At 39.0% G+C, this 11,783-nt stretch overlaps 1 protein-coding gene across 3 annotated transcripts in view; it reads left to right on the plus strand.

Moving 5' to 3' along the window:
* The window catches only part of AUTS2 (activator of transcription and developmental regulator AUTS2), a 1,108,223-nt gene that overhangs the window by 346,126 nt on the left and 750,314 nt on the right, over positions 1 to 11,783 (plus strand). Inside the window, exon 1 of one of the 3 annotated variants that reach the window (XM_032430789.1) lies at positions 734 to 3,307. The exons of the other annotated variants lie outside the window; for them this stretch is intronic. Coding sequence (XP_032286680.1) covers positions 3,260 to 3,307 — 48 coding nt within the window. The 5' untranslated portion in view covers positions 734 to 3,259. Of the gene's footprint in view, positions 1 to 733; positions 3,308 to 11,783 lie in introns of those variants that run through there. 3 annotated transcript variants of the gene reach the window in all.

Raw genomic sequence — 11,783 nt, forward strand, 5'->3', positions numbered from 1 at the left:
ACCTACAAATGAGTCCAAATACTTGATTACCAAATTCTAGCTGTTTGGAATCTTACGTTATCTTACTTTTTCTTCTTCTCCATGAGCATTTGGATTTATAGTAAAAGGGGGAACATCATGAGGAAATGATGTTCCATAATCTTGTCCCTGAACACAGAATGTCTTGCCATCATGTCTGTAAGTACAGTTGGTCCATGATCAGGCAGTTTCCTTTATCCTCCCCATTCCCTCTGTCCGGTGAAACCCTGTACACCTCACCTTCTTTTCAGACCACAGGCGCCTCTGGCCTCACCTCTTCCCTCACCCAGCCTTGTTAAATGGGAACCCCTCACTGCTTTTCTTACTGGCGCACACAGTTCCTAAAAGTTCTTGTCCTCCTGCCACTTCCTTCAGGAACATGTCAGCTGTCTGCCCTCTTGAGCTTCTGTGTTCCACTTGAGAGAATTAAAACTCTGTCTGGAATGTTACAGTTTATGTAGATTACATAATGTTATATAGATATTATAGTGGGCCTCAGTATCTGAAGGATTTTCCAGTGTTGTCCATCAGTCCATTTACCAAGTGGCTCTCTTTGTCCCCTTGGTAGCAGTTCCAAACTGTCCCCACGGAAGGCTGCAATCTTAGCAAAAATTTATCAGGAACTTACTGTGCTAGAGAAAACATGCTAAGGACTTTAATGCATTGTCTCAGGTCCATTCATGCCATGTGATCTAATCCTCCCCCCCAACCCGCCCCCGCCATCCCATCCATCAAAAACTGACTGAGCATTAGCTGTGTCCAGGCACCAGTCCCAAGTCACAGGCTGTGAATGTGATTGAGGGAGGCTGGGGACTTGCTCGGGAGAGGCCTCTACTTCAGAGGGAGATGCAGAGAAGTAAATGGGCAAAAAGAACATTGTATGAGAAGTGCTACGAAGGGGGGAAGAAGTTAAGTATGTGATAGATGCACGTGACCCAGACTCAGGGATGAGGGTAAGGAAAGCTTCTTGGAGGAAGTGATAGCTAAGTGCCAATCCAAAGGATCAGAGAATGTGAGTTAGGTGATGTAATAGGGGGATATAAAGGTGTTCTAGATGCTGGAAAGATGCAGGGAAGGGAGAGGGGCCAGTAAGAATTGAGCCATTGTTCTCAGAGAAATTAGTGGCCTTCAGGTATGAACTCCATTCATTCACTCTATTTCCTACCTCCGAAGTGATTTATATCCTCACTACCAACTCAAATTAGAATGCACTGAGATCCTTTATTGTCCGTGCGTGTGAGGGGATGAGTTTTGACACACTTGCTGTCAATCTCAGTACAGAATTTTGCTTGTGCACTTGTGTGCCTGCTCTGCTGAGATAGTATTAAGGGTGTTTGGGAGCCTGTGGAGGAAAAGACTTCTTCAAAAACATTATGGGAAGGTTTGTGATTATTGTGATGTAGGGGTAGAGTTTTTCAAGGGGGCTTTTCAGTGATAATCGCTTCTAGAATTGGGAAAGCTAAAATGAAGCCGCTGCTTAGCTTCACGGTGCGTTGATAGCAGCTTCCAAAATGGAAGCATATTCCTTCTCCATCAAGACGTTCAGTAAATGACATGTAGGCCTCCGCAAAGGTTCTGCCCTCAAACACCTTCACTAGGAAAGCATGATGGGCCTCGAAGGAAGGGTCTGTAGGGAGGAGGAAGGGTTGGAGCTTCTATGACACAAAGGTCGGGGAATGATGATGGTCCACACGTACTCCTGGTCATTTGCAGATGTGAAAGGGAGCTAAACCCCGTGTAGACTTTGCTCCTCCTGATTGGCAGGAAAGGTTACTCGTTAGAACAGCATAGAGGCTTCATTGCCCCATTCATCCTTTGGAATAAAAGTGGGCACAGAGCAGCTGAGTGGTAAAATATTTCAGACTTTCTTTCAAACCACTTTGAAAGGTGGAAGCTGATGATGAAAACTCACCTGTTTCTCTCTGCAGGTGAGGGTAGTATACGGTGCCCTATAGAATGTGCTTTTAAATCCAGGTGAATCTCAATTATTTAGTATTGAATAAATATTTATTACTTGGGGGTAGGGGTCTGGGAAGTAAGGACAAGAGATGTGCTGACATACTGTTAAATATTTTGGGGCTGGCGGTTTCCCACGTGCCTGACTGGCAGGGTGCTGTCCCTAGCACAGTGGTGCAGGGGGGCGGCGTGCTCACACCTGCTGGAGCCATGCTCAGGGATTTCTCCCCTCATTCTCCATTTCTTCTCTTTCTTGCATCTTGTAAAATAGGTGCTGTGATTCTGTTTCATGGTTTTTTTTTTATTTCTTGAAATCTTGAAAAGTTTAATGGGTTAATAGTAGTAAAACAAAAATAAAAACACTGTCTTTACGTTTCTGGAAAAAAAAATGTATGTCTAAGTGTCAATCATTTTCCAGGCTGTTGGTTCCTGAGGCTGAATACCAGGAGCTGTTTTGGCAGCTAGTAGAAGTAAAAGGGAATAGCAAGAGAAAGCTGGCCCAGTTTCTCTTTCTCTGGCTACAAGAGGTCAAAAGACGTTGTTTCAGCTGGAGAATTTAAAATGGATTCTTATTCACTTTTTGCTAAAGAGACTGGACTGTTTCTAGTGTTGTAATCTTCTGTAGCCGTGGAGAAAGGTCACCTCCTGATCTTGTTTTGGGGACCATGGGGTTAAAGCTGTGGCAGAGTCCTTTATCTGGACGCAGGCTCTTGTCAGAGTAATGTTTGGCCAGGTGTTAATCTGAGTCCTGAGGGGGAGTGCTGGAGTTCATTATTCATCCCCATGGGGGTAGGGGTGGGAGGAGGAGGCTGTCCTTCTGGGAGGGTCTGGGCCAGGGCCTGCCTCCTGCCTTTCCGGACATGTGCCATTTGTGAGGAAGGCAGCTGAAGCCCATTTGAGGAATTCTCTTGTCAGCCAGCCAAGAGAGCAACACGGAGGGAGGGAGCCGGAGGGAGCGAAGAGCAGGCAGCTCAGCAGGCAGTCCTGGAGGGCGGTTCTGGCGGCTGCAGGATCACACACAGTGTCTTAGGCGCTAAGGGAAGGTGTACGGGAACTTAAAAGGGGAAGGAGGCCAGGTTTGAAATAGTGCATTTTCCTACTTCTCTCTCCTTTGCCCCTCCTGCCTTTGAATACATGGCATCCTTTGGAAAGCTCAGCATCTGAAAGAAGCCTTTGCCGGAAACACTGCTTTTTCTTCAGCATTGTACTGTTTTGGTTTGTTTCGTTTTTCTTTTCCTTTTTATTTTTTCCATCATCTTTTCCTCTGAGGGCAGGAGGTGAGACAATGATCAAGTCAAGCTGGTTCTATGTCAAGTTCAAGTATGCAGAGAAGGTAAGTCAATACGTTTTCTTTTCCCAAGGGAAACCTGCCACCTCCCTCCAGCCTTCTCCTGTGGACAGGCTCCTCTGGCTACCAAGGGACTCAAATGAGCCCAGAAGTTGTGTTTGTGAATGTGTTTCCTCTGGCTTAATGATTCTTGGATGAAACACAGGCTCTGTACTGACAGTCTGACGTTGCCATTGACCACGAGGAAAGAATCTTCAAACCTGGTCCCAGAAGCATGATTCAGAATCTGAAGAAGGAAAATAATGAAACCGCGTTCATTGGAAAGACAGGCGACGCTGCTTTAGATAGAATAGTTTCCAAGAGGAGTATTTGTTACAAAACTTGATGTGTTTTCTGTTCTGAGACAAATTGACAATCACTTCCCGTTACCTATAGTTTGCTTAGTCTAGTTTTTATTTTTTTCTCTCAGTTAGCTGACTTGACTCATTCATGAATGTAGAAAAAGAGCTTTGCAGTGTTTTGGGGTATAGGAAGAATCCCCATCATTTTGACAGACTGTTTATAAGACTGTCTCTCTACTGTCTGTTGCGGGGGTGGGGTTACATTTTTAGGGAAGCCCTGAATTTCGGTTGCATCTGAAATTTTGATGTTACAGTTCTGTGTTTTAATATATCATTACTAGGCTGTGGGGGAAGAAGTATTTTCACTTACCTGGGGACGAGGACCATCTTTTTGGTTCTGGATCCTTACATGTCACTTACTCTGTTGGGAATTTATAGGGTTAGTAATGAGGTTTCCAGGGGCAACCTAAAATGCCTCCTTTTTGAAATCCTTTTTTCCTTGATTTGCGTGTTGACAGTATTGGGATATTGACTGTCGAGATAAGCTGAGACCCTAGAGAAGGTAGCCGTGATGTTGCAAGATGGAAATTGTGGTGACTGTTGCCCTACTTTTTATGATTATATGCATAAGCACGTTGAAAAATCCCTCTTCCATTCTTCTAGTTTAAAAAAGAAGTTAGTATACTTAGGGCTCATTTTCCCACATTGTTTTTTTTCCTGTATGGATCTGTTTCCGCTGTGTTTTCATGACAGCAAAATTACTTGTTCTTTACCCATGTATGTGTATGTGTATATAATCAAAATATATAGGATTTTTACTTAAAAAGATCCTCCATTTTATTTTTTATTTATTTATTTTATTATTTTTTTGAAAGTATGGTCCACGCCCAGCACGGATTGAACTCATAACCCTGAGGTTCCCGACCTGAGCTGAGATCAAGAGTCGGACACTTAACCGACTGAGCCACCCAGGCGCCCCACCCTCCATTTTAAACCATTTGCATTGTTAACTCTTAAAATTATTATAACCAAAATATTAGAGTCAGGAAAGGTAACATTTTGGTTTAGGATTTACTTTTTTTCTCTGTGGATTACTTTCCTTGGAACAGCCTGTTACCCATTGTTATGAATTTTGATAAATTAAAACTGTGTTCTACCTCCTTAACCTTTTCCTTTTACCATGAATGTCCTGCCGTAGAAATCTGAAACTCAGAGTTAAGGAATGAGAGTAAAGTAATGTTAAAAAGAGGAAAAACATTTCAAGGAATGATCTTCACAGAAAGGAAAAGGAGGGGGATGTTAAATTAATTGCCTCATCTGAATGACCATATTAGTATTCCTTTAGCAAAAAAACGAGGAGAGAATGCTTTCATGTACCAAAACATGTGTGTATCATAAAGCTTAATAATGTAAGGGCTCCATAGCTAATTGAAGAATATCTTGCTTTTATTAGCGATGGGGGGGGGGGGAGAGGAACAAAAAATCTCAGTCTTTTTTTTGACATGCTTATGGTGCTCTAGATTTCTGGGATTTTCGTTGGAACTTTTGTTCTTTTATTCCTTTCCAATTATTTATTTTTTTAAACTTACATTGGAGGTTTGCTTTTCTTTTCCCCCTCCAAAACTCATCCAAATGAGTTTAGTTTCGTCTGGAGAGATAAAAAGCTTTAGTGTAAACCAAGGGACAGGGATGCTTAAAAGACAAATTTAAACCATTCTTTTCCACATTATTCCAAAAAGTGACTCTTTTTACAGGGCTGTTAATTTGAAATTTCCTCCAGTATTTTTTAAAGGGGGCAAAAAGAAATCCTTCTCTCTGTTTCCAAATGCTGGCCAAATGATTCGATATAAACTTGTATTTGTTGGAAAGATATTTCATCTGTGAAGTTTGTCCACAATTGTAAGAAAATACATTATGTGATATCTTTAATAGCCAGTCATTTTTTGTTTTACATTTAGGAAAAAATGATTTCATCAGTCTTAGTGATCAAGAAAAATTAAGAAATTCAAGTAATGCATTATCAAAATCATTGGCAACAGGAGAATATTACTTTCCCGTGATCATCAGGATTGTGATCCCTTTCTAAGATTTTTTAAAAATATCTATATCTGTATATGTATATAGTAAAATAAATTTCTTTTACCACAACCACATACACTTCTCTGTAGTATTTCCATTTAAATTATTAGTTAGCTCTCTCTTTCCTTCTTTTCAAAAGATTTTATTCATTCATTCATTCATTCATTCATTCATTCGTTTATTTAGAGAGAGCAGGCAGGGGGAGGGGCAGAGGGAGAGGGAGAGATAGAATCCCAAGCAGACTCCATGCTGAGCTCAGAGCCCAATGTGGGACTCCATCTCACGACCCTCAGGTCATGACCTGAGCTGAAATCAAGAGTCGGTTTCTTAACCCACTGAGCCACCCAGGTGCCCTGAATTATCTTTCTTTAATTAGGTTGGTACATAGCCTCATTCTTTTTTTTTTTAATTGACTAGTTAGATATCTGTCCTGATGTTCAACAGATACCTCTAATGCAACATCTCTAAAATGCAGTTAATTTCTTCTTCCTCAATCAAATGTATTTGTATTTCCTACCATAGGTAAGGTGTCACTGTCCAGCTTGGTTATCTGTGTTCCCAAAGGACCTGCTTTAGTTCTGTTCTTACCATCTTGTTTCTGGCTTATTAGAGGGCCCTCCTAATTGGTCTCCATGCTGCCATTCATGATACCTTCCCATGCTATAAGACACTACTAGAGTGCTATTGTTAAAAGGTTTGTCTGAGTCTCTTAGTCCCCTGCTTATTAATGACTGCCCTCTCCCCTCTAAGAATCCTCAGTTGATCTCTCTCAACAGTTATGCACTTGTTCTTGTGTATACATAATGAGTTGCATTGTAATTATTCACCGGTCTGTGCCTCTTTAGCACCATAAGATCCTAAAGACCAGAACTGTGTTGTCTTTTTTTTGTATCAGTAATACTGGCTTAAAACAGATGTTCAGTTATTCCTTAAACGTTATTGATTACTCTGTGACTCTCTTTGGGAGTCTGGCAGACCTGAGTTTTAATTCTGCTTCTGCCATTTATTGGTAGTATAGGACTTTGGGCAATATATAGAAACACGATAAAATTGTTTTCTCATCTATTAAATCGGGAAGATTATTGCCTAATGTACTTTTTTAATAGTCTTAATCATTTTTATTAGACTTAATTGATAAATACAAGAGAAGTGTGAAACCCACTAGCAATTGCCTAATAAACTTTTTAAAAATTAAACTTTTTCTGTTGAAATGATAGTAGATTCATATGCAGTTGTATGAAATAATACAGAGAGATACTATGTGCCCTTTATCTAGTTTCCCCTAAAGGTAACATCTTATAAAAATATAGTATAATATCACAACCAGGATATTGACAGTAATGTAGTCAAGATACTAAAAATTCTATTACCCAAAGACCTCTCATGTTGGCCTTTTATAGCCACACCGTTTTCCTCCAGCCTCTGCATTGACTCCTGGGAACCAGTACTTTTTCCTCCATACTGTTTTGTCATCTCAAGCATGTTATATAAATGGAATGATGTACTATCTAACTTTTGGAGATTGTCTTTTCTTGTTCAACATGAGGGAGATTCCTCCAGGTTGTTGTATGATGTTCCCTTTGGTGTGTGGGTAATATTCTCTGGTAAGGATTTTAATCATTCCCCCAGTGAAGGACATCTGCATTGTTTCCAGTTTTTTCTGTTATAAATAAAACTGCTATGAATATTTGTGTACAGGTTTTGGTGTAGATGTAAGTTTTCTTTTCCATGGGATGAATGCCAGGAGCGCAATTGCTGGGTAGCATATTTAATTTTTAGGAAGCCACCAGACTGTCTTCAGAGTGGCTGTACATTCATTGTACATTCTCATTGTGGCTTTAATTTGCATTTTCCTGTTAATAGCTGACGATGTTAAACATCTTTTCATGTGCTTGCTTTTCATCTGAATATCTTTTGTTAAATATCTCTCATTAAATGTCTTTTGCCTGTTTTCTAATTGGGTTTTTTACCTTTACTGTTCAGTTTCTAAAAATTCTTATTGTACTCTAGATACTAGTATATTATTGGATATATGGTTTGTAAATATTTCCTCCCAATCTATAGCTTGTCTTTTCATTCTCTTAACAGCATTTTTCACAGAGCAAAAAAAAATTAATTTTGAGACAGTCTAATTTATAACTTTGTTCCTTAATATGCCTTGCTTTTTTTGTGAAGGCTAAGAACTTTTTGCTTGATATATCCCTGGATCCTGAAGATTTCTCTTACGTTTTTTTTTGTTGTTTAAAGAGTTATATAATTTTATATTTGATTTGTATTTTTCTGATGGTTTCTGATGTTGAGCATCTTTTCATATGTTTTTTTGGCCATTTACTTATATATTCTTTGGAGAAATGGCAATAACTGAAGTTCTTTGCCCATTTTGTAATTAGGTTATTTGATTTTTTTTGTTCATTTGTAAGAATTCTTTGTATATTCTGGACATTAACCACTGATTTGCATACATTTTCTTCAAACATTTCATAAGTTGCCTTTTTACTCTTTTGATTGTGTTCTATGATATATAAAAGTTTTTTAATTTGATGTAGCCCCATCAAATTTGTTTTTTTTTCTTTTGCTTTTTGTGCTTTTGGTTTAAAGAATCATTGTCAGATCCAATGTCATGAAGCTTTTCCCTTATTTTTTTTCTAGGAATTTTATAATTTTAGGTTTTAATGTTTAGGCCTTTAATTCATTTTGAATTTTTGTGTATGATGTATAATAATGGACCAATTTCATTCTTTTGCATGTGGATATCCAGTTTCCTCAGCACATTTGTTGAAGGGACTGTCTTTTTCCCACCGAGTGGTATTGGCACCCTTGTCAAAGATCATTTGTCCATATACACAAGGGCTTATTTCTGGGCTCTCTATTCTGTTCCATTGGTCTATTTGTCCTTATGCTGGTACTGTACTGTTTTTGATTACTGTAATAGGTTTTGAAATCAGAAAGTGTCAGTCTTCCAACTTTGTTGTATTTCTTTCAAAATTGTTTTGGCTATTTGGAGTCCCTTGAGATTCCATATAAATTTTAGGGTGAATTTGTCTATTTCTGCAATTCCCTGACAGGCAGTTTTTATTCTGATAGGAATTGCTTTGAATCCGTAGATCTCTTTGGGTAGAACGCAAATCTGAACAATATTAAGTGTTCCATTTTATAAACATTGATGTCTTTTCATTTGTTAGTATCATCTTTAATTTCTTTGAGCAATTTTCTATAGTTTTTGAGTTTTTATTTTTTGTTATTGCATACTGTGTTTTTGAATTCTAAAATTTTCTCTTGGTTTTTCTTTATATCTTCTATTTCTTGGCTGAGACTTTGCTGTGGTTTTTCTATTTTTTCTTTGGTTTCAAGCATGTTTGTAATTGTTTGCTGAAGCATTTTTATGGTAGGCATTTAAAATCTTTGTCAGTTTATTTAACATGTCTGTTATCTCAGTGTTGGTGTCTGTTAATTGCCTTTTTCCATTCAGTTTGAGAGTTTTCTGGTTCTTGATCTAAGGAGTGATATTGATTGATACCTGGATATTTTTTTGAGTATAGGCATACCTCGGAGATACCACAGGTTCTGTTCCAGACCCCGACAGTGAAGCAAATACACAATAAAGCAACTCAAATGAATTTTTTGGTTTCCCAGTGCATATAAAAGTTACATCTGTGCTACACTGTCATCTAGTAAGCATGGAAAAGCATCACATCTAAAAAAAATGGGTATATACTTTAAAAATAGTTTATGGTTAAAATATGCATCACTGATGATCACCATGACAAATACAATAATAATGAAAAAGTTGGATGTATTGCAAGAATTACCAGAATGTGACACAGTGACATGAAGTGAGCAAATGCTTTTGGAAAAATGGTGTGGATAGATTTGCTTGACTCAGGGCTGCCACAGACCTTCAGTTTGTTAAAAATGCAATAAAGTGAAGCACAGTAAAATGAGGTATGCCTGTATTATGTTTTGAGACTATGGATCTTACCTAAACATTCTGTTTTTAGTTGGATTTCTCTGACTCTCTGGCAAGAGAAAGGTGTTACCACGTTGGGATGGAAGTCCTGGTTTCCAGCTTGACCTTAGTTTTCCCCTGAAGGGGAGAGGACATCTTAGTTAGCGCTGAGTAGGATTTTCATTTCCCCTCTAAGCCTCAGCTGATCCCGTCCTGACCGAGAGGGGTAATGATGTCTCCTTGCTGCTGCCCTCCTGGCCTCCCCTGACACCACAGGGGAGGAGGGTGGTCTTGTTGCCTCCAGGCCGCGATTCTCCACAATGCTTTTCCTTACACCACCCCAGTGGGGCGAAGTAAGAGGTGCCTCCTTACTGCCCCTTGAGGATTTAGCCTTCTCAAGTGGTCTCCACCGACATGGAGGAGCTCTCTCCTGCCTGGCAGAGGTGAAGGTCCAGAATCTCCACTCCAGCTTCTCTGACACCCACGAGCTGTGGTGATGAGGTGACTCGGTAAAGCCTGGGGAGGGAGGGTGGAAGTGTAGGCTTCCCACTCTGCCTTGCTGATGGGGAAGGGGGTGTGTCCCAGGTTTTTCTCTGATGTTTGTCCAACAGTTGTTTGTGTTGCTAGTTTGACTCATTTCTGTTCCTTTGTCTAAAGAGAGCTGACTTTTCTTGGGGCCTTTTCTGTATCTGCTGTTGTTGTTTTTGGGTTTCTTCTGCTTTCTTCAGCTCATGGTTTGGGATATTTGAGGCAACAAACAAAATCTAAAACAAAAAACCTAGGGAACTCCTCACCATCTCATTTTTTGGGTCCCCAGTTTTCTAACTGGTCTGCCTTCTTCTCTTCACATCTCAGAACATCTATTTATGTTTCCTCATCCAAGTGTCCAGGGTTTTGAGTTGTACTTGTGTAAGTAATAGGGGCAAAGTACATCTGTTTCTTCTTCCTGGAAGCAAAAGTCCCTTGATATGCTTTTTAGAAAGTGATTGAATTAAAAAATAAATAAAAAGTGATTGAATGACATGTTTTTAAGTGTTTGCTTTAAGTCACTTTGATAGATCTTACCTGTAGATATTTGTAGAAGAAAGGCATTCAAATCCCATTCATTTTACGTGTCAGGCCAAAGTAGATCTGGTTATATACTTTTTGGTAGTATTAAAAATAGTTACCTAAAGCTTGAAATCATTAAAAAAAAAAAGCATATATTTAAGTACATTATAGTAAGACAAGTGATGATGCTTTTCTCACTAATCTTTTGGTGTAGATCAGTGGTTTGCATTGGGTGTGCTTTGGGGAGCTTTAAAACTTGGGGAGCTTTAAAAAATAGCGATGTTTAGGTATCAATCCTAGAAATTCTGATTAAATTGATCTGAAGTGCAGCCTCAGCACTGTTTTTTTTTGTTGTTGTTGTTCTGCCCTCCACCCCCCCCTTTTTTTTAAGATCCCTAGGACTTTAAAATATGCAGTGAGGGTTACTTTGAGAATGGTTCCACTGATTTGTGTTCCAACTGTTCTTTCTTGCATAAACCAGATCCATAATGCATTGACCACAATTGTCTATGAGGGTGTACTAAAACTGTTGATACAATTTAGACATATATGAGTAATATGAATAAAGACTCCTTTTAGATTCCCCTTCCCAGTCCTGTATGGTTGTCTCATATTTAATTCGTCAACAGTTTATTTTTTAAGGAGCTCTGTTTATAGTATTCAGTTTAATTTTTATGGAAGCAATATCTCACTTTCATTTTGCACTCATCTTTGGTTTACACGATATTTAATTAAATAATAAAACTAGCGTAAACAGGTTTTGGAACAGTTCACTTCTAGTGATTGTCTGATGCATTGGTGCCTTATGGAGGAGAATTCATTGGCTATGAATTGTTCAGTCTGTTTTACAAAGGAAATGAGGCCTACAGTTGATCTAGTTGGTCATTGAATGGAAGTCAGTTAAAAGATCGATTATTTATTTATTTATTTATTTATTTATTTTAAGATTATATTGAGAGAGAGAGAGAGAGCAGGGAGGAGGGGCAGAGGGAGAGGAAGAAGCAGACTCCTCGCTGAGCGGGGAGCCCGATGTAGGGCTCGATCCCAGGACCCTGAGATCATGACCTGAGCAGAAGGCAGATTCTTTTTTTTTTTTTTTTTTTTT

Source organism: Phoca vitulina, unplaced genomic scaffold (genome assembly GCF_004348235.1).
Source record: "Phoca vitulina isolate PV1807 unplaced genomic scaffold, GSC_HSeal_1.0 scaffold45, whole genome shotgun sequence".
NCBI lineage: Eukaryota > Metazoa > Chordata > Mammalia > Carnivora > Phocidae > Phoca > Phoca vitulina.